Source organism: Lutra lutra, chromosome 5 (genome assembly GCF_902655055.1).
Source record: "Lutra lutra chromosome 5, mLutLut1.2, whole genome shotgun sequence".
In the NCBI taxonomy this organism is placed as follows: Eukaryota; Metazoa; Chordata; class Mammalia; order Carnivora; family Mustelidae; genus Lutra; species Lutra lutra.
The window spans coordinates 89443509-89467781 of NC_062282.1; the positions used below are offsets into that span (position 1 = coordinate 89443509).

Sequence of the window (24273 nt, forward strand, 5' to 3'; positions counted from 1 at the left end):
CACGCTCCCTCTCTAAAAATAAATAAATAAATAAATAAATAAATAAATAAAATCTTGGAAAATAAAGCCTGCTCAAAAAAAAAAAAAAAAAGCTCAATATCATTGAGCCTAATTGTGGCTATATTCTTAGGGACTGGAAGAGGGGTTTGATCCACTCTTTCACCCTTTTGTCCCTCCTATTTTCCTAGGTCTTACTCTAACTGTGTCAGAGGTGGAAGGAGAGCTGGGAGATAAGGCGAGGGCAGGTGACTTTACCTAATTGTACATGAATTTGAGTTCTCTCTTGGCTTTTCCAGCTGGGCCTGTCCTGCCGTGCACACATTCTGTGAGATATAGCCGAATGCTGGTTCCCTTAAATAGGATGTTCAGGGAGGCCCTGCAGGGCTGTCCTGCTGCATAGTGCAATAACATGGAAGGTTTGTTCATTTCCCTTCCCTTTTAGCATTACTTCAACTCCCTCCTTTCCCTGGTAGTATACCACAAGCCTCCCATACCTCATCCAGGAGACAGGCCTCTCACCAAGTGGGTTAATGGCGAGATGTCTCAAGTGCAGCTACCTGCTGTGGTGTTTATTTGTCCATGGGGAGCTCACATAACCCAGTCACCCTAACCAGTGGGAAATCAGACCTCTCTACTGCCTGCCTGTCCACCCTGCCATCTCTTTCCAGGTCTTAGACCTCCCATGCAAGCGCAGATCAGTATTCCCACTGCCTATGCAAACACCCATCCAACCCGATCCTATTAGCATGTGGCTTTTGTGAGTCCAAGTTCCATCCCTTTGTAAGGAGTCTAGTTTGAGTCTTAGGTGCCAATTTTAGGGCGACAAGAAGATTCCCACTCAAAAGCCTGTTATCCTTTGAACATTGTAAGCATTTTGAATTGTGTTCTATGAAGAAAAACAATCAGCATCCTTGACTAAAAGCTCTGAGCTTGCCTACATTTTAAGTATTTATGCCCTAGGTTTTGACAAAATTGAACATAATCAAAATCCCACTGGGAAGAAGTATGTCAAGGAGATTAATTAAAAAGAAAGCAAAAATGGTGTCTTTCTTTGTCTTTGTGTTAATCATTCTTAGAAAACGAGCTCTTATATAAAATGAGTAAAGATGCCTTTTATACAAGTTTGATTGTAAGTTTTATTTAGGTCTTGAAGCAAGTTCACCAGAGCCTTTAGTGTTTACTGAAGAGTGTCTCAACTTTTGTTAGCAGAAACATACAACTGGGTTGATACGTGAGTGTCTCACTGATGGTGGAGTCAAAGGCCACCTATAAGAGAGCTTTATGTGACCGTTCATCTCTTCCAGGGAAGATGAATTGCCATGGTTACAGTGCCAAGAAATAATAGGTCAAGTTTTATCCTCTGCCTCAGGCTTATTTTATTATGTCTTACTTAGAACTGGATGCCATTATAAAATGAAGGTTTGGGTATTTCAAAGTTAAACATCGTGACAAGAAAATCTGATCAATAAACTGGTGTTAAGAGGGATGGATAAAGGACACTTGGTAGGAAGGACATCCAAATTGATCGAAGAACTATTTAGAGCCCAGTTTCTTAGTACTCACTTCTAAAATGTGAGTCTGACTTACAGATGCTTGTGTAAGTGTGTGTAAATTAAAAGGACTGTTTGCACAAGATTAGTAAAGAAAAGTGGTTTGTAAATTTCATCTTGATAGAAGATTAAGTGCTGTTAGGAAAAAAGTTCTTGCTTCATTCCAAAAATAAATATACAGCAAGGAAACATCAAATATTTAAGCTTCTTGTTTTGCTTATTATATTCATAAGACTCTATGCAATGTTGTTTTGTCTGCCTATTTATGAAAGTGAAAAAAGGAAATACAACTTGAGGGAAAGTACCATCCTACAAAAGAAATGATGTGTAATTATCACCATTTTGTTGTTTCTGTTCTTTTGGAGGGTTATGTCCCAGTGTACATCATGACTTGGGATCTTTCTATAATAGCATGTCAATAGCATGTCAATCATTTACGGGTCAAATACCAACATGAAGCAATACATAATTTCTGTCATTTCAAGTGACACTGTTCTTTCCTCCTGATTACCATATATGTAAGTGTGTGTAAATATATAGAGATCTACTTTTTAAAATGCCAAAGGTATATCAACTCACCTTTTTGTGAACAGAATTAATTTTACATACATGGAATATAGCATAAAATCCTTCATGAATTTACTTTAGCATAACATCCTTCATGAATTTACACAGCGAAACTATGTTAGACTTCTAAGACTACCTTAAACTTTTTATATATTCTTTTCTGTGAAGGAGTAAATGGGTGTGTGGGTAGCTGTGAAATTTATATTGCTTTTGCCCTGATCATGAAGATTCCAGACTGGGGTCAGTGACTATTAGGTTCCTAGTGCTGCAGTAATAAAGAACCACAAATTGAGTGACTTGAAACAATAGAAATTTATTTTCTCACAGTCCTGGAGACCAGAAGTCCTAAATAAAGGTGTTGACAGGGCCATGTTCCCTCTTGGGTTCTAGCAGAGAATTCATTTCATCCTTCTCTCCTCACTTCTGGTGGTTGCCAGCAATCCTTGGCTTGCTTCGTTTATTGATGTATTGCTCCCGTCTCTGCCTCTGCCTTTGTGTGACCTTCCCTGTGTGCTCTGGGTCTCTGTTTTCTCTTTTTTGAAGGATACTAGTCCTAGGGTTAAGGCCCACCTTAACTCGGTTTGAACTCATATTAACTTGATTGCACCTACAAAGACCCCCATTTCCAAATAAGGTCACATTCACAAGTTCTGGGATTGGGACTTCAACATATCTTTTGGAGGGAATTCAATATGGACCATTCAGTGGCTATAAATCAGAGAACCTCACCACTGAGCAGATGGCCTCGATTACAATTTTAAATTGCTAGGCTGTCTAGTTCTTTAGAAATGATATTTTCATGATCTTACCTAATTTTTCATCATGTAGAGAATATGGTATTCTGCTTAATGAAATGCTTTTTTTAATTTTATTTTTATTTTTATTTTTTTAATTTTTTTTTATTTTAATTTTTTTATTTTTTCAGCATAACAGTATTCATTATTTTTGCACCACACCCAGTGATCCATGCAATCCGTGCCCTCTACAATACCCACCACCTGGTGCCCCCAACCTCCCACCCCCCACCCCTTCAAAATTCTCAGATCATTTTTCAGAGTCCATAGTCTCTCATGGTTCACCTCCCCTTCCAATTTCCCTCAACTCCCTTCTCATCTCCATCTCCCCTTGTCCTCCATGCTATTTGTTATGCTCCACAAATAAGTGAAACCATATGATAATTGACTCTCTCTGCTTGACTTATTTCACTCAGCATAATCTCTTCCAGTCCCGTCCATGTTGCTACAAAACTTGGGTATTCATCCTTTCTTTTTTCTTTTTCTTTTTCTTTTTTTTTTTTTTTACAGCTTTATAAACATATATTTTTATCCCCAGGGGTACAGGTCTGCGAATCGCCAGGTTTACACACTCACCATAGCACATACCCTCCCCAATATCCATAACCCCACCCCCTCTCCCAACCCCCTCCCCCCATCAACCCTCAGTTTGTTTTGTGAGATTAAGAGTCACTTATGGTTTGTCTCCCTCCCAATCCCATCTTGTTTCATTTACTCTTCTCCTACCCCCTCAACCCCCCCATGTTGCATCTCCTCTCCCTCATATCAGGGAGATCATATGATAGTTGTCTTTCTCCGATTGACTTATTTCGCTAAGCATGATACCCTCTAGTTCCATCCACGCCGTCACAAATGGCAAGATTTCATTTCTTTTGATGGCTGCATAGTATTCCATTGTGTATATATACCACATCTTCTTTATCCATTCGTCTGTAGATGGACATCTAGGTTCTTTCCATAGTTTGGCTATTGTAGACATTGCTGCTATAAACATTCGGGTGCATGTGCCCCTTCGGAGTGCTCCATATCACTCGGCATCAGGAAATACAAATCAAAACCACCATGAGATATCACCTCACACCAGTCAGAATGGCTAAAATTAACAAGTCAGGAAATGACAGATGCTGGCGAGGATGCGGAGAAAGGGGAACCCTCCTACACTGTTGGTGGGAATGCAAGCTGGTGCAACCACTCTGGAAAACAGCATGGAGGTTCCTCAAAATGTTGAAAATAGAACTACCCTATGACCCTGCAATTGCATGCTGGGTATTTACCCTAATGAAATGCTTTTAATGTGTAATGTTTTAGAATTTGCAAAAATATGTCTCCAATAGATAGAGTATAAGTTTAATCTAAACTGATCGCAGTCCCTAATTGGCAATAGATACTCACCAAATGTTTACTGAATGAATGAACAAATGAATCAATGAATCAGTCAATCAGCAGTCATTAAAATATTAAGCAGAGTTTAATCTTCGTTTGATGATTCAAAATAATTCCTACAATTAACTGGTAGCAAAGTACAAAAGATTACTACGTGTATAGATACTAAATGACTGAGCGTTTATTCTATTTCATACCTTTGATCTATGTGGAAATTCAGTAACGTGTGTTTTATGTCTTATGTTGCAGGATCCTCACTTAGCATTTCTGTTGACAATATTTTTGGGTTATCACATATTATCTCCCTTAGTTAAATCACTTTTGTTGATGAGTTAACATCAATGTGTTCAGTTTAGTTTCTTCACATATAAAATTACCTACTTTATCATGTATTAGGATTATCTATCCTTCAATCTATTTTCCCTATCTAGACATTCAATAAATGTATTTTGATTGCAGTGATATTATTTGAATGATATTACTTTACTAATGTTTACTTTCATCTTCCTTTTAATCTATACAGAGGGAAGTCACCACCAAAACAAAAATCTATTACAATGTAACTCAAACCAAGGTTAGTCCCCCTATCTTAAAACTGCAGGTTATCTCTGCATAACTTCAGAAGACTTTGGGAATGCCATACATACAGTTTAAAAATATAGAGTATTTTATCAGGAAAAAATTAAGGCAAAAACAAAGACAAAAATCTCAAAATTCAAACTGAAAACATTTCTCATGACTACTTATCAAGCCGCTAATATTTTACATTTTACAGTTCTTTTCTTGACGTATACTCAAGTATTTGCTCATCAAACCTATCATTAAAGCCAAAACTTCCTCTTAAAAACATGAATAGAAATGGGGCACGTGGGAGGCTCAGTTGGTTAAGTGCCCCACTCTTGATTTCAGCTCAGGTCATGATCTCAGGGTCTCAACCCCATGTGGGCTCCACGTTCAGCCAGGAGTCTGCTTTAGGATTCTCTCTCCCTCTCCCTCACACCTCCACCATTCACGTAGGCACTCTCTCAAAAATACAACAAAAGAAAACAAAACATGACTGTGAAATCAAAATAAACTAACTAAAATGGTTTTTTGTTTTTTGGTTTTTTTAGAAGAAAATGACAGCTAACTTTCATGGAAGAAAGTTTTCATCTTTAATCATATTTCCATCCCTCATTTTCTCTGTAAGAGATTTCCAGTTGTGTTTTTCAATTCTAGGAAGCCTACATTTATAGAAAATCAGCAGGTATCCCCAGTTATCAGAATTAACTGAACAGAGGAACTGTGCAAAACCAAGCTTTGGAGCCATTCTTCTGAGCAAATTGAGAAGAGGTACCATTTTAGCCAGTTACCTTCTGAGACTGTTCACATTTAATTACATTAGTGGCACTTGACATTATAAAATGTTCCTTTCTTTCAGATAGAACCTTCTATCATCATTAGTAAATGTCAAATGTAATGAAGTGTTTTTCTGACTTCTTTTTCTTCCTGGAACCATAGGAGAGAAAATGCTAATGAGTTTGTAATTCTGAGATTGTTTTCTGTACTCAAAACCAACTTGGTGCCTGGTTTATTAGCTTAGTTTTACTCTTTTTTATTGTCTTTGCATTTGGGAAGGGAAACTACTCTCTGTTTTTCCTAATACACTACCCCTATTTGTTATGATTTCTTATTGTCCCTGAGAGCTTTTAGCTGACAACTACCTCCAATTAGATTGTGTTTCTGGGTTTGTATCAGAATGGCATAGAAGATTTTGATCCTTGCTGTGACTTATGTGCTTTCTGAAAGCTTCTATTTTTTTTTTCCTTGAAAGTCGATTTTTGTCCCCCTCTGTCTACTTTTAAATTTTCATAATGGCTATCCAACCGTGCGGATTCCTGTAACATATCAGTCATAATATAATGGGGCCTTGATTTCTGCTCTCTTAAAGATTAAATACCCTCATAGACTGGAATGAATGTTTTATAATACTAGAACTAGTTTCTTTACTGTCAAAATAAAATTAACATCTTATGAAAAGGAAAGCCATCACCAAAAGAGGTCAAGAAGAAAGAGATGCCACACTTTTCCAACACACCATTTTTCAGTGTCTGTGTCAAGGACATGCCTGACAGGAAGGGTCTGGGTCAGATTTCAGCAGTGCCTCAGCTGTATTGGCTGTTTTCTGCTAGAGAAGATTCAGGGGAAAGCTATCTGTTATATAGAGAAGGCAACAAGAATGGGATCCTCAACCTGTGAGATGACTACTCAGTCAAATGTTAAAAAGCTTTTTCTTTTCCAGATTTTTTTCTTTTTTAACTTTTAAATATTTTTTATGACTGTAAAAAAAATTTTTTATCGGTGCATAGTTGATGCACACTGTTAGTTTCAGGTGTACCACATAATGATTAAACAAGTCTATGTGTGATGCTGTGCTCACTGCAAGTGGAGCTACCGTCTGTCACCACACAGCTCTATTACTATATGGTGGACAAGATAGCCATTTAAAGTTATTTCACAATAAGAAAAAAAGAAGGTAATTCTATGGATAATGTATTCTGGAAAATAGGCATTTAAGACAAAAATAGATGTTTTAAAATAAAATGACTAGTTTTAAGATGTTTTGTTCCCCAGAAAGCTGAAATACATTACACAATCTCTGAGTATACCATGCTCTGTGTACATAGTCTTCGGGAATTTGGTTCTCTAAATTTCTTATTTCACAATTAGATATGCTGTTAATTGAATTAAATCCAAAGAATATGTAAGAATATCCACATAAGCTCAAGACTGGCTTCTTTCTGCCTAATAAACTTGATTATTTTTTCCTAATTACATGCAGTTTGTGATATTCATGTTTAGGTCAAACATCTACATTTTCATAATATATAAAATACTAAGCAAAGTACAATAAAATATTCAAATAATATCCAGGAAACTTCTATTAGGTAGGCACTTAACTTTGCAGTATTATTATCCTTGGGATTCAACTCTTTTTACAGATTAATTAGTTATTTATGTGCCTCTATATAAATAATTTTAAAGTTAGATTGTTTAACATTTTTCTTAATGATTTCTTGCACCACTTGACATAATAAAGATAGTAACCTTTGGTCTCTCTGGTAAGATGCAAATATATTTCTGACTTTATTTGATTATGTATCATTTTAAATTTATTTATATCTGTTTTATATATTCAAGGAATTGTTAAATTTTCATGTGGTAAAATCTATACTTTCCTTTTTGTTTTCTGAACAAAGAAAGATCTTTCCCACAGATTTTGCTCTGTTTTTGCTATTTTGGGTACCATCATTGATTTCCATCCTATCTTTGGAATCTTATATCCCTAATATCACCACATAAATATCTTCTTCTAGTCAGGCCAGTCTCATCCCTGGTCCTATTGTTGGTTTCATGAAAAGTCAGCTAATTCTCAACTTTCTCTTCATGCCCCCCTGTTCTTCTAGAATTATTTGCTGGTTTCCTCAGCCTTCTTTGATCACCCAGGGGGCTGCATAAAATATACCACACGGATTAGGAGAAAATTGTGAGCAATCTCAGGTTTCTCATGGGCTAGTCTATGGTGGAGTGTAAGCATCCAAGGTGGAGAACACCTGTGGGTGAGCATTAGCATATCCAACATGAGCCCATCCCAAGAGTGAGACCCAGGAGATATTAGTTTCATTTTGATGGTAAGGAACCTACTCTTGTGTCATCCAACACATTAGCTTCCCCTCCAAGGGCTATTAAATCTTAGGGGGAGCTAGGATGTACTCCATGTGCAAAGGAGGTATCTCTGGGATAAGAGCAGAAAGAGGATCCAGAATAAAGTCTAAAAGAAGATAATATTTCCGTCCAAAGTGCTCAGCACCTAGAGTACTAGGAAAGAGAAATCAGAGCCGGATCTCTAGGGTAAGTGGTGTAGGGGAAATCCAAGGAGCATTGTGTCGTAAACCATAGCCCAGATCCAGTGAAGACAAAGGGGCAAGGGTCAGGTGAACAGAGGAATAATTTCTTGAGCTACACTAAACAGTATATGTGACATGTATGCAGGTGACTTTAACGATATGTCTGCCATATTCCCAGATTTCACTATTGCATGTCATCTCTTCAGTGGGCCCTGAGCCTCTGTGTTTGCAAGCTGCTATCTCCCATCGTATGCTAGCCTTGCCTCCCCAGCCTTTAGGAACAGCAGCCAGTACTCAGCATTTATCAACCACTGTTTGTATGCCAGGCTCTGCGTGAAGCGCTGCAAATACACTGTTTCACATAGTCCTAGCAAACATGCTAGACTTTAGAGAGGTTTATTTACAGAGGTTTGGGGGCTTGTCCATGTTCCCCGGCTATATAATAGGAGAGCAGGAACTCCAGGTCTGTTTCCTCAAATAGCCACACAAAGCAGGTATTTTTATTCTCATTTTACAGCTGAATAAAGTAAGATTAAACTGCATCCTTTTGAAAGCAGGAAGCTGTTCATAAAATTCTTCTTTTCCCCCATAGTGGCTTGTACTTAGATTATAAACACATAATGCTGGAGTTAATGAACTCTTCTGGTTTTAAACTTAACAAAAAGGTACAGATTTTCATATGTATGATCTTTTTATTTTATTATCTACAGCTATCTGCTGCCTAACAGGAATGAACATATGTAGAACATATTTTGAGCTAGATCTTGACCAAAAAAAGAATCTTTTATAATCTCGCAGAACTGCCATATGAAAATCATGAGGGAAAACAAGACTAAAGAGATATATAGCGATATGTTGCAAGGACAATGTAGAATCTCTATTATGACTATTTCTGGAATAATTAATCACCTCCCAAAATATGTATTGCCTTATTTTTTTAGAGTTTGTAATAAAAATATATATAATTAAAATTGTATAACATAACAAGAATATTTTTTAAATTGTTATTTTTTAGGACACAGCTGGCCAGGAAAGATACAGGACTATCACCACAGCCTATTACCGTGGGGCCATGGGCTTTATTTTAATGTATGACATCACAAATGAAGAATCCTTCAATGCAGTACAAGATTGGTAAGTAAGAACAAATACTCCCATCACTAATAATAATAGCGTTTTCATTCGACTTCCTCTTCTTCCTCAAAGCAATGACCACACTGCAGTGTCATATGTGTGTTTATTGTGTGTGTGATTCCCCCTTGTGCTTCAGAAAGCAGACAAATACCAACTATGTTCAGAGTCATTGTTTAAGGATTGGTAAGAAATCCTCCTGGTGATTTTTCTACATACTATACCTTCCAGTGCTTTGCAAACAGTCATGCTTGGTTCCACAAGATTTTCAATTTTTTTTTAATATAAATAATGAATGGTTTGGAAATGTACCGGTCTGAAATAAGGATTTGGAAATTGAACCAGTTCTTAGAATGTAGCCAGGCTCATTTCCTTATGGTCTGTGACTGCTTTCACACACAACAGCAGAGGTAAGTTGTTTTAACAGAAACCATATGGCCCATAAAGCCTGATACATTTTCTGCCTAGCTGTTGACAGTAAAAGCCTGCTGACCCCTTGTCCAGATTCATTAAATAGTTTTCCGTTTTTCTTCAAATTGAAATGTTTCAAAGGACTGAGATAAAGGCAGAGATAAAATACAAGCATGTTCTGACTCATGGCTGCATCAGCTGTACGAAAACCCCTGGGTCTGTGGGGAATATGACTGGCAGTGGAGAGCTTGTATGGCTTCCTTCAACCTATCCTCCCAGCACCTTGGGAGGGCGAGTAGAAGAGCTGATGGGCATGGTTGGGGATTCAAGCAGCAGGGCTGAGCAGAGTTGCTTTCCGGTGGCAAGAGCCAGAGTCTAGCTAGAGCTCTGTGTGGTAGGAGGAGAAAAATGGCACTCCTGCTGCTAGCACCAGGCCTGAACAACCATCACGTTTTAACTGCCAACAATCACAGCTCGGCTTATGTAAGGGAAGAGTAGTCATATAAAAGGGAAATAAACTGCATTCATTTTTTTTCTGTTTTGCATCGTAATATTATCCAAAGTCATTTTTTACATGTGTTATCAGCTCAATGAATGTCAGATGTTTTTAAAAACTTTAATTTACTTTAGATTATTTCTTTTAAATTTTCAATGTTCATCTGAGAAAACACCGACCTCTCTCCTACTTACACACACAGATGCACACATACTTACAGTATAAGAAATAATGCATTTACAGGAGCCACTCAAAAAGGAAATATATAGCTATAAACTGAAAAGGGTGAGCTTGGGACTGTATGAAAAAGTAATTATTAAAGAAGGCTTAAGTCCTCTTCTTTTTAGTAGACTGAATATTGTAAAAATGCCAGTTCTTCTCAAATCAATTCATAGATTCAAGGCAACCCCAATTAAATAACGACAGGTCTGTTACAAAATGGAATGAAACAGAGAGTCCAAACATAGCCACAAATCCATCTGGGGTTTAGTTTATGATGAAAGTACCATTTCAGATTACTGACAGAAAGGTTTGTTCAATTAATCATGTGGTGATATCTGGTAAATTATCACACAGAGCTCAGGCATACATACTGCTTTGCAAAATGGCCATTTTAAACTCAATTCTTTCCTCTCAGGAAAGTTGACACCCAGTGCTCCCAGACAGGAGGTGTTTGTGAATCACATTCCAAACTTCAGGGTCACAGATGCTGTGTGCACCCATAGTTCCTGCCCTTTTGTTTCAGGGAAAGTTATAGGACTACTGAGAATACTGAGAATTGAGTTTATTTAAACCAAATGGCAACATGACCAGGAACCAAGCTCTCTATACTTCTGGCTCATGGCATAAATGCCATGGAGAAGTTCAGCTTCCGCATGCCCTATCTCACACCTTCCCTCGCTCACCCTGGCCAGCACAGCTTCATCCCCATCAACACTTTCTCCCTGTGCACAGACGACCTGCCTTACCAGTTTTCCTCTGCCTCAAATTCCCTATCTGACTCTTTATCACTTTCCTTTTTTGAGGCTCTATCCCCCCACCTTTTTTTGAGAGGTGTGTTTTCCAGATTATTTTTGTCTCTCCCTAGGACTGCTTCTCTTTCTACTTCCAAGATTTCCTTCACCCAGCCAAGGGTAAACATACCCCCATGATTTTTTCTATTGGGCTCATTTTTCCTTTCCTTGGCTATCCTATCCTCTCTCACACATCATTTATCACGTACACCAGATAGCTCCCAAGTTTACATTCCTGGCTCCAGTCTGTGTTTGAAACTGGAGTGTTGCATTTCCAGGTGCCCAAAATATTACCTCACCTGGATATCCTGCTGGTGCCTCAGAATCAATTATCTCTGCATAAAATTGCTTGCCTTCCTGACATCATTATTTCTTCTCATTGACACCACAACACTCTGTCACCCTGGGTCCACCCTGAATCCAGTTCTAACCTCCTGCCCTCCCAATCAGAAACTTGATCTTGCATATTCATTTTTTCTGAATATCTTTTGATTCTGCTCCTGCCTCTCCATTCCTGCTATGACTGTCATTGATCCTTTTCTTCTTGTTGTTTGCTTCTCCCCTCATAGTAGCCTTCTAACTGATCTTTCTCCCTTGTCTCAAGACACCCTATCCCACTGCTGCTCTAAGTCTTCCAGAAGATCATAATCCTAAACCCCTGCCCCAAAGCCATGACTTACCATCACTACTGAATTAGTTAAAACTTCTTTAGCCTGACTTTCAGAATACCACATCATAGAACCACTATACTTGGGGGGAGGAGTCAAGATGGCGGAGAAGTAGCAGGCTGAGACTACTTCGGGTAGCGGGAGATCAGCTAAATAGCTTATCTAAAGATTGCAAACACCTACAAATCCAACGGGAGATTGAAGAGAAGAAGAACAGCAATTCTAGAAACAGAAAATCAACCACTATCTGAAAGGTAGGACTGGCGGAGAAGTGAATCCAAAGCGAGGGGAAGATAGACCGCGGGGGGAGGGGCCGGCTCCCGGCGAGCGGCGGAGCAACGGAGCAAAATCAGGACTTTTAAAAGTCTGTTCCGCTGAGGGACATCGCTCCAGAGGCTTAACTGGAAGCCCAGGCGGGGTCAGCACGGCCTCAGGTCCCGCAGGGTCGCAGAAGGATCGGGGGTGTCTGAGTGTCGCAGAGCTTACCGGTATTAGAACGGGGAAGCCGGCTACAGAGAGAGAGCTGAGGAGTGACTCTCAGCTCGGGATTGCTTTGAACCGGTCGCAGGCTCGGTCAGCTCGGAGCGCGGCTGGATGCCAGGGTGACGGGAGTCATTGGGCGCTGTTCTCTGAGGGCGCACTGAGGAGTGGGGCCCCGGGCTCTCGGCTCCTCCGGGCCGGAGACCGGGAGGCCGCCATATTCATTCCCGTCCTCCGGAACTCTACGGAAAGCGCTCAGGGAACAAAAGCTCCCGAAAGCAAACCCGAGCGGATTACTCAGCGCGGCCCCGGGTAAGGGCGGTGCAACTCCACCTGGGGCAAAGACGCTTGAGAATCACTACAACAGGCCCCTCCCCCAGAAGATCAACGGGAAACCCAGCCAGGACCAAGTTCACCTACCAAGGAGTGCAGTTTCAATACCAAGGAGCGCGGCAGAATTCCAGAGGAGAAGAAAGCAAAGCACGGAACTCGTGGCTTTCTCCCCATGATTATTTAGCCTTGCAGTTAATTTAATTTTTTTTTTCTTTTTCAATTTTTTTTCTTTTTCTCTTCTTCTGCTAAATTTTTTTTAACTTTTACCATTTTCTTTTTTAACGTTTTTTAAATAGTTTATCTAATATATATATATTTTTTCCTCTTTTTATATTTTTTCTTTATCGGCTTTCTTTTTTTTAAAAAAGTTTCTTTTTTTTTTTTCTTTTTTTCTTTTTGAACCCCTTTTTATCCCCTTTCTCCCCCCTCACGATTTGGGATCTCTTCTGATTTGGCTAAAGCATATTTTCCTGGGGTTGTTGCCACCCTTTTAGTATTTTACTTGCTCCTTCATAAACTCTTATCTGGACAAAATGACAAGGCGGAAAAATTCACAACAAAAAAAAGAACAAGAGGCAGTACCAAAGGCTAGGGACCTAATCAATACAGACATTGGTAATATGTCAGATATAGAGTTCAGAATGACGATTCTCAAGGTTCTAGCCGGGCTTGAAAAAGGCATGGAAGATATTAAAGCAACCATCTCGGGAGATATAAAAGCCCTTTCTGGAGAAATAAAAGAACTAAAATCGAACCAAGTTGAAATCAAAAAAGCTATTAATGAGGTGCAATAAAAAATGGAGGCTCTGACTGCTAGGATAAATGAGGCAGAAGAAAGAATTAGCGATATAGAAGACCAAATGACAGAGAATAAAGAAGCTGAGCAAAAGAGGGACAAACAGCTACTGGACCACGAGGGGAGAATTCGAGAGATAAGTGACGCCATAAGACGAAACAACATTAGAATAATTGGGATTCCAGAAGAAGAGGAAACAGAGAGGGGAGCAGAAGGTATATTGGAGAGAATTATTGGAGAGAATTTCCCCAATATGGCAAAGGGAACAAGCATCAAAATTCAAGAGGTTCAGAGAACCTCCCTCAAAATCAATAAGAATAGGTCCACACCCCGTCACCTAATAGTAAAATTTACAAGTCTTAGTGACAAAGAAAAGATCCTGAAAGCAGCCCAGGAAAAGAAGTCTGTAACGTACAATGGTAAAAATATTAGATTGGCAACAGACTTATCTACAGAGACCTGTCAGGCCAGAAAGAGCTGGCATGATATATTCAGAGTACTAAATGAGAAAAACATGCAGCCAAGAATACTATATCCAGCTAGGCTATCATTGAAAATAGAAGGAGAGATTAAAAGCTTCCAGGACAAACAAAAACTGAAAGAATTTGCAAATACCAAACCAGCTCTACAGGAAATATTGAAAGGGGTCCTCTAAGCAAAGAGAGACCCTAAAAGTAGTAGATCAGAAAGAAACAGAGACAATAACAATAACAGTCACCTTACAGGCAATACAATGGCACTAAATTCATATCTCTCAATACTTACCCTGAATGTGAATGGGCTAAATGCCCCAATCAAAAGACACAGGGTATCAGAATGGATAAAAAAACAAAACCCATCTATATGTTGCCTACAAGAAACTCATCTTAAACCCGAAGACACCTCCAGGTTTAAAGTGAGGGGGTGGAAAAGAATTTACCATGCTAACGGACATCAGAAGAAAGCAGGAGTGGCAATCCTTAGATCAGATCTATTAGATTTTAAGCCAAAGACTATAATAAGAGATGAGGAAGGACACTATATCATACTCAAAGGAACTGTCCAACAAGAAGATCTAACAATTATCAATATCTATGCCCCTAACGTGGGAGCAGCCAACTATATAAACCAATTAATAACAAAATCAAAGAAACACATCGACAAGAATACAATAATAGTAGGGGATTTTAACACTCCCCTCACTGAAATGGACAGATCATCCAAGCAAAAGATCAACAAGGAAATCAAGGCCTTAAATGACACACTGGACCAGATGGACATCACAGATATATTCAGAACATTTCATCCCAAAGCAACAGAATACACATTCTTCTCTAGTGCACATGGAACATTCTCCAGAATAGATCACATTCTTGGTCCTAAATCAAGTCTCAACCGGTATCAAAAAATTGGGATCATTCCCTGCATATTTTCAGACCACAATGCTCTAAAGCTAGAACTCAATAACAAGAGGAAATTTGGAAAGAACCCAAATACATGGAGACTAAACAGCATCCTTCTAAAGAATGAATGGGTCAACCAGGAAATTAAAGAAGAATTGAAAAAATTCATGGAAACAAATGATAATGAAAACACAACGGTTCAGAATCTGTGGGACACAACAAAGGCAGTCCTGAGAGGAAAATATATAGCGGTACAAGCCTTTCTCAAGAAACAAGAAAGGTCTCAGGTACACAACCTAACCCTACACCTAAAGGAGCTGGAGAAAGAACAAGAAAGAAACCCTAAACCCAGCAGGAGAAGAGAAATCATAAAGATCAGAGCAGAAATCAATGAAATAGAAACCAAAAAAACAATAGAACAAATCAACGAAACTAGGAGCTGGTTCTTTGAAAGAATTAATAAGATCGATAAACCCCTGGCCAGACTTATCAAAAAGAAAAGAGAAAGGACCCAAATAAATAAAATCATGAATGAAAGAGGAGAGATCACAACGAACACCAAAGAAATACAGACAATTATAAGAACATACTATGAGCAACTCTACGCCAACAAATTTGACAATCTGGAAGAAATGGATGCATTCCTAGAGACATATAAACTACCACAACTGAACCAGGAAGAAATAGAAAGCCTGAACAGACCCATAACCAGTAAGGAGATTGAAACAGTCATCAAAAATCTCCAAACAAACAAAAGCCCAGGGCCAGACGGCTTCCCGGGGTTATTCTACCAAACATTTAAAGAAGAACTAATTCCTATTCTCCTGAAACTCTTCCAAAAAATAGAAATAGAAGGAAAACTTCCAAACTCATTTTATGAGGCCAGCATCACCTTGATCCCAAAACCAGACAAGGATCCCAACAAAAAAGAGAACTACAGACCAATATCCTTGATGAACACAGATGCAAAAATTCTCTCCAAAATACTAGCCAATAGGATTCAACAGTACATTAAAAGGATTATTCACCACGACCAAGTGGGATTTATTCCAGGGCTGCAAGGCTGGTTCAACATCCGCAAATCAATCAATGTGATACAACACATTAATAAAAGAAAGAACAAGAACCATATGATACTCTCCATAGATGCTGAAAAAGCATTTGACAAAGTACAGCATCCCTTCCTGATCAAAACTCTTCAAAGTGTAGGGATAGACGGCACATACCTCAATATTATCAAAGCCATCTATGAAAAACCCACCGCAAATATCATTCTCAATGGAGAAAAACTGAAAGCTTTTCCGCTAAGGTCAGGAACACGGCAGGGATGTCCGTTATCACCACTGCTATTCAACATAGTACTAGAAGTCCTAGCCTCAGCAATCAGACAACAAAAGGAAATTAAAGGCATCCAAATCGGCAAAGAAGAAGTCAAACTATCACTCTTTGCAGATGATATGATACTCTATGTGGAAAACCCAAAAGACTCCACTCCAAAACTGCTAGAACTTGTACAGGAATTCAGTAAAGTGTCAGGATATAAAATCAATGCACAGAAATCAGTTGCATTTCTCTACACCAACATCAAGACAGAAGAAAGAGAAATTAAGGAGTCCATCCCATTTACAATTGCACCCAAAACTATAAGATACCTAGGAATAAACCTAACCAAAGAGACTAAGAATCTATACTCAGAAAACTATAAAGTACTCATGAAAGAAATTGAGGAAGACACAAAGAAATGGAAAAATGTTCCATGCTCCTGGATTGGAAGAAGAAATATTGTGAAAATGTCTATGCTACCTAAAGCAATCTACACATTTAATGCAATTCCTATCAAAGTACCATCCATTTTTTTCAAAGAAATGGAACAAATAATCCTAAAATTTATATGGAACCAGAAAAGACCTCGAATAGCCAAAGGAATATTGAAAAAGAAACCCAAAGTCGGTGGCATCTCAATTCCGGACTTCAAGCTCTATTACAAAGCTGTCATCATCAAGACAGCATGGTACTGGCACAAAAACAGACACATAGATCAATGGAACAGAATAGAGAGCCCAGAAATGGACCCTCAACTCTATGGTCAACTCATCTTCGACAAAGCAGGAAAGAATGTCCAATGGAAAAACGACAGCCTCTTCAATAAATGGTGTTGGGAAAATTGGACAGCCACATGCAGAAAAATGAAATTGGATCATTTCCTTACACCACACACGAAAATAGACTCAAAATGGATGAAGGATCTCAATGTGAGAAAGCAATCCATCAAAATCCTCGAGGAGAACACAGGCAGCAACCTCTTCGACCTCAGCCGCAGCAACATCTTCCTAGGAACATCACCAAAGGCAAGGGAAGCAAGGGCAAAAATGAACTTTTGGGATTTTATCAAGATCAAAAGCTTTTGCACAGCAAAGGAAACAGTGAACAAAACCAAAAGACAACTGACAGAATGGGAGAAGATATTTGCAAATGACATATCAGATAAAGGGCTAGTGTCCAAAATCTATAAAGAACTTAGCAAACTCAACACCCAAAGAACAAATAATCCAATCAAGAAATGGGCAGAGGACATGAACAGACATTTCTGCAAAGAAGACATCCAGATGGCCAACAGACACATGAAAAAGTGCTCCATATCACTCGGCATCAGGGAAATACAAATCAAAACCACCATGAGATATCACCTCACACCAGTCAGAATGGCTAAAATTAACAAGTCAGGAAATGACAGATGCTGGCGAGGATGCGGAGAAAGGGGAACCCTCCTACACTGTTGGTGGGAATGCAAGCTGGTGCAACCACTCTGGAAAACAGCATGGAGGTTCCTCAAAATGTTGAAAATAGAACTACCCTATGACCCTGCAATTGCACTGCTGGGTATTTACCCTAAAGATACAAACGTAGTGATCCGAAGGGGCACGTGCACCCGAATGTTTATAGCAGCAATGTCTACAATAGGCAAACTATGGAAAGAACCTAGATGTCCATCTACAGACGAATGGATAAAGAAGATGTGTTATATATATACAATGGAATACTATGCAGCCATCAAAAGAAATGAAATCTTGCCATTTGCGACGACGTGGATGGAACTAGAGGGTATCATGCTTAGCAATATAAGTCAATCGGAGAAAGACAACTATCATATGATCTCCCTGATATGAGGGAGAGGAGATGCAACATGGAGGGTTGAGGGGGTAGGAGAAGAGTAAATGAAACAAGATGGGATTGGGAGGGAGACAAACCATAAGTGACTCTTAATCTCACAAAACAAACTGAGGGTTGATGGGAGGAGGGGGTTGGGAGAGGGGGGTGGGGTTATGGATATTGGGGAGGGTATGTGCTATGGTGAGTGCTGTGAAGTGTGTAAACCTGGCGATTCGCAGACCTGTACCCCTGGGGATAAAAATATATGTTTATAAAGCTGTAAAAAAAAAAAAGAAAAAAAAAAAAGAAAAGATGAATACCCAAGTTTTGTAGCAACATGGACGGGACTGGAAGAGATTATGCTGAGTGAAATAATTCAAGCAGAGAGAGTCAATTATCATATGGTTTCACTTATTTGTGGAGCATAACAAATAGCATGGAGGACAAGGGGAGATGGAGAGGAGAAGGGAGTTGAGGGAAATTGGAAGGGGAGGTGAACCATGAGAGACTATGGACTCTGAAAAACGATCTGAGAATTTTGAAGGGGTGCGGGGTGGGAGGTTGGGGGCACCAGGTGGTGGGTATTGTAGAGGGCACGGATTGCATGGATCACTGGGTGTGGTGCAAAAATAATGAATACTGTTATGCTGAAAAAATAAAAAATTAATTTAAAAAAAAATAATTACTGCAAAAAAAAAAAAAAAAAACCACTATACTTTTATTCTTCTCACTAACATAGAGGCAACCTGATCTAGTCATGGTTTCTGGAGCCCAGCCTTAACTCCTAAACTTTGTGGGGTTTTGCTTTGATATCACCCCCTGCTTTGCCTATCTTCTTCAGAGCTTACCCCTTCCATTTCCCAGCACATCTAGATCTGTCAAAAACCAACAGAATCAATCCTTATGCACTCTTTTTTTTCCCCCATCCTCAGTTGTATGATCATTATCATCAGGGGGTGTTTATTCACTCCACAAACATCTATTGAGCACCCCCTCTTTGACAATCTGCCAAACATTGCATTTATGCCAGCATTTACTATCCCAGTTTAGGGACCCACCCTTTTCCCATTTTCTGATATAGAAATCTGAGCAGTATTTTTGATTTCCCTCTTTTACACATCATATCTCATTGACTACCAAGCCCAGTAATTTTGACTTTCTGAATGCCTCTCAAATCTATTCTTAACCTTTATTGCCACTGTCTTCATATGGACTGTCATTGGCTATCTTGTCTTTTTACTTTTAGGTCCAACCCACTCCATATCCTATATCATACTGCCATCAGAGCTAGTAAACTTTAACATGTCTTTTTTTTTTTTTAAGAGATTTATTTATTTATTTTGGAAAGACAGAAAGAGAGAGACAGAGAACATGCGAGTGGAGGGGAGGGACAGAGAAAGGGGGAGAGAATCTCAAGCACACTCCCTGTTGAACATGGAGTCTTACATGGGGCTCCATCCCATGACCCTGAGCTCATGACCTAAGCCAAAACCGAGAGTCAGATGTTCAACTGACTGAGCCACCCAGGAAGCCCTGAATGTTAACATGTCTTAAAAATAAATCTTCAGTAATAAACCTGGCCATATGTATTTTTAAAAACCCACATGTGTCACTAACATCATCTCCTACCACTGTCCCCCACTGGTCCTGTATGTCAGCCAGACAGCTTTGTTCAATTTACAGATGTTTGATACCTTTAATACCTCTGTGCTTCTGCTTAGAAACCTTCTCTGTTATCTTTCCAACTCTTATACACTTTTTAAGGACAGCTCAAATATCAACTCTTGTCTACAACTTTTGAAGATACTACTACCCCCCTTCCTACCCATCCCAATTTCCAATCCTAGTGGACAGTGCTAGTCAGACCCTTATGTCTGCATGCATCTACCTTAGCACTTTCTACAGACTGCATACAGAACCTAGTAGACCCTGCTGTTATTTGATTACATCTTTTCTTCTGTATTAGACTGTGAGTTTATTAATCTTGTTTCTCTAGTACTGAATACAATACAATCCTATACCTTTTTTTTCTGAATTTTTATTTTAAAATATTTGTACCAAAATTTACAACCCTAATCATTTTTTTTCAATATACAGTTAGTGGTATTAAATGCATTTTTAGTGTTGTCACAACCTTCATTACCATCCATCTCCAAAACCCTTCATCTTGTGGAACTGAGATTCTACATTTTTAAAATAATACTCCCCCTTCTTTCCTCTCCTCAGCCTCTAACAACCACCATTCTGCTTTCTATCTCTATGAATTTGACTATTCTGTGGTCAGATGATGTACTTACCTCATATAAGTTGAATCATAAAGTAATCTCTTACTGTACAATGTCTATTTTTGGATGGATGATCTAAGGAACTATAGAGGTTCTCATCTGTTGTTGATAGCCCAACAGAAAATGTAAAATTACTTCAGACTGACATAGTCGGGATTTAAGGGTTCTATTCTTCCTCCTAACAGAAGTTTTAATATTGTTATGCCCATTGCTGCTATGGCACTCATTACTTTCAACTTTGTGTTGTTCTGAAGTATATAATTTTCTTAAGTTCTTAATAGATTGCAAATTATTTGCAGAGCAAAAATGTCTCACTTATTTGTGTTCCCTACTTAACATAGGTAACATCACAAAACAGATATTTTAAAAGTTATTCTCACCTGAAAAAACTGAGTCAAAAAGCTTGGAAAATGTTTAAGAAATAAAAACAGAGGGGCGCCTGCGTGGCTCAGTGGTTAAGCCTCTGCCTTCGGCTCAGGTCGTGATCTCAGGGTCCTGGGATCGAGTCCCGCATTGGACTCTCTGCTCACCAGGGAACCTGCTTCCCTCTCTCTCTACTTGCCTCTCTGCCTACTTGTGATCTCTCTATCAAATAAATAAAATCTGGAAAAAAAAAATAAAAACAGAATTGCATAGTAAGAAAAAAAAAAAAAAACCTGTTTAGGAAAAAAAAAAAAAATCCAGTTCAGCATTTCCTACTTGTTTTACATATATGACATTAGTAAGTAGTAGTACTCGAGAAAGGAGGAAGCTTCATACAGTAGTGAATTTCTATAGTAGGAAATGAAGCCTTCTCAAAAAAAAACAAGCACAAAGGGACATATTCTCTAAATTACTAGTCTCCAAGTGCTGATCTTTAGGTGGCCAAAAAGAAAAAAGCCTAGGAAAACATATATAGCAAAAAATAAGAAATTAATTGAGACTGATTTATACCTAACATTTCAAATACTCTGATGAAGTGCACTTCAGTTGCACCAAAAGGAAAGAAAATGATTTTTGGCTGTGATCTCAGTAAAATTCTTAAACCAACTATAGGGACATTCAGATTAAGTGTTACATTTCTTAGAATTTCATTACACATAAATTCTAATGTGTTAAGAAGCCAGATGTAGAGATTTAGAGAGAATAGCAACAAGCTAGCAGGTCATGTTGAGGAAATGGTGGCTATCCTTTTTTTGAAAACACATTAGACTGTGGTTTCAATTTTCCAGTGAAATTTTATTTGGGGAATTAAAAATATCCTCCTTCATTTGGCCAAATTCCACAATTCTATAAAATTAATATAAAATGAAGCTCACTGTAAGCTTACTTATAAATTTATCCAGAGTCTACAAATATTCAAAAAGAATGTGAGGAAAGAAACACCGAAGATACATACAATATACTTAATAAAATAGGATTAGAGAGTGACTCCCAAGAATCAGGAGCAAATAATTGTTTTAGCCCTCATGCCCTAGAAGTGGGGTGGAAAAAACTTACATGCTAATTCTTGATTGTGAAGTGTAAGGTCTCAGGGCAGCAATAGTGAGGAGTCCACATTCCATGTACTTGGATGACTCACTGTAGTAGCAGTAGGGAAGTTTCTGTGTAGGAGGCAAGAAACTGTGGCATTGGCCTGAGGTAACCTGCTTTGGGTGATGCCTTTGTCATATTGGATAAGAGAGGTGGTAGTTGAGCCGAGCCCTTAACAGAGTGTGTCATGGGTGCCATATAGCAAGTGGGCAAAAGCCTCCTCAGATGGATGAAGCAAGAAGATCTGAGGGGCCACATAAAAGGTGTCAGAGAGAATTTAAAAGCTTATGGAAATCCAAAGGATAAAATGAAATGAAATTTAATTCTGAGACTCTTGGAAATCAAGGTGAAAATCAAGGCTAGGGGGAAAAGTAAATGGTATATTCAGTATATTCTATAGCTTTCATTATAGGAGGAGGAGAAAATACCACACCAATCCCCCAGGGTGAAGATAGTTTTCTTTGAATTAAATTCTGATGGAAATGTCTTTTATCGGGGGCACATTGGTTTATGTCAACAATGGCTTTTACAACTAGTACTGAAAAGACCTCAGGAGACACCTTTCTTACGGTATCCTCAGAACCCAGGAGGCAAACGTTAGATCATCTTCAATGAAGGCCCACATGAGAAGCTAGGCAAATACTGTATTCTGAATACATTAACTTTTTTTGGTCTTTAGCTATCTAAGAATTGAATGGTAACCACTCAAGGGAATGCTTGGATTCCATGCTACCTAGTCTATCTTCCTTAAATATTATTTCTCTATCCTATACATTAGGTGGAAGAAAGTGTGAGGTTATACACTCTGAAGAAGGCCTCAGACGCTAATATTGCATCCAGTATTTTGTAATACAAATACTGACCTTGTATTAGAATTGTTAACAAGTCTAGTTTTTGAACTTTTTTCAGTCTCTTGAACTTCTCATACCTCTGGCTTTCTCTTCCTTGGGGCCTTTGCACATGCTCTGCTTTCTATAATAAACCACATTCCTCCAACCCAAGATCAAGACAGTTTCTTCTCATCCTTCAGATCTCAGGTTGTCCATCATTTTCTCTGATATTTTTTCAAATACCATATTCTTTTAGTTTCTTCTGTAGTATACTCTCAAACACTATTACCCATGTATCTTATAACATATTTTAAGTGTTCATTTAGTGCTCTATTTTACTGCTGAATTCCAAGTTTCTTGAAAAAAAGGACTATGCTTGTCTTCTTCACCTTTGTATCCCATTGTCTACTCTAGGGAATGGCACCAAGTGGCCACTTAAGAAATATTTATTGAATGAGTGAGTGAAACTTGCATGGAGAATGTGCATCTCCTGAAGCTATTGGAATTGATTGGAATGTTTTATAAAAAGATGGGGGAAAGTAAGGTGGCTGTAAACATTCATATTAGGAACTCCAACGAGGCTTACAACATTCTTCGGATTTGTCCACACTGTGAAATTATGTGTAAATCATGGTCAGTGAGTAGAATTTGCCAGATCCCCATTTGCTTAAACCTGTAGTTTGTTAGGGAGCAAACTGTGTGCAGTTGTAAAGTCAAGGGTAGGAATTTAGTGGCTCCATTAGATGAGAAAAGAGAAGTTACCTCTTATTTAAAAAATAATAATAATAATAGTGTTCCAGCTTTGACTTCTCCTATAGGCTTTGGTTTAAGAAACAAATTAAATAAATGGTTAGAGAGACAAGTCCCAAATAGACTTAAATAGTTCTAGAAACACAAAATCACCACTGAAAATGTCACTGCCTTTGAAATGTTTCTCAGATGAGTGGTGGCCAGAGAGTTCCCTAGGTCTCAGTTGGAGCATGACTCCAGGTGTACGGAATGTGGATCCCTTGTCCAGGCTTTTCCTAAATATCCAACACCAAGACTCAACTGTCTATGCCTACTGCAGTGCCTTTCAACTTGACTTGAATCTTCCCTTTCCTTTATTTAAATGCATTTCTGTTCTAAGTATGGCATGACCACAGGCTGCTGTATTCCTATAGGAGAATGTCACTGACTTCTCTTCCCCCACCTTATTTATTTACATTTGGCTTTTTTATGACACAATGAGGAACTCTAAATATAAGTTTGTTTTTATGTTTTTTGTGGGCTTTTTCTTTTCTTTTTTTTTTTTTTTTTTGAGGCAGGAAATCTGGTGAGCAGATTGATATTTTTTAAAAACCACCAGACGGAGGATGAAAGTCTAACACCATCTTCCCACCAGTTTTAAATAATTCATTTCTATGACGTTCAGGGTACCATTGCAGATGTGCTAGAACAGGAATGAAGCTTCACCTTCAAATATTCTTTTCCTCTGCAATCTTTTGTTATCCAAAAATGGATAATGGTCTTAAATGAAGATGACATCGTGTTCAATATGAAAGAACTTTTAACTGGTAATAACAAGTAAGATAAGATGAATAATTGTTAAGCCTTTGTTCATGG

At 38.5% G+C, this 24273-nt stretch overlaps 1 protein-coding gene across 3 annotated transcripts in view; it reads left to right on the forward strand.

The window, feature by feature from the left end:
- RAB3C (RAB3C, member RAS oncogene family) overlaps positions 1-24273 on the forward strand; it is a 645683-nt gene that overhangs the window by 462526 nt on the left and 158884 nt on the right. For all 3 annotated transcript variants that reach the window (XM_047729420.1, XM_047729422.1, XM_047729421.1), the window contains one exon: positions 9197-9315. In XM_047729420.1, coding sequence (XP_047585376.1) covers positions 9197-9315 — 119 coding nt within the window. The remainder of the gene's footprint in view (positions 1-9196; positions 9316-24273) is intronic.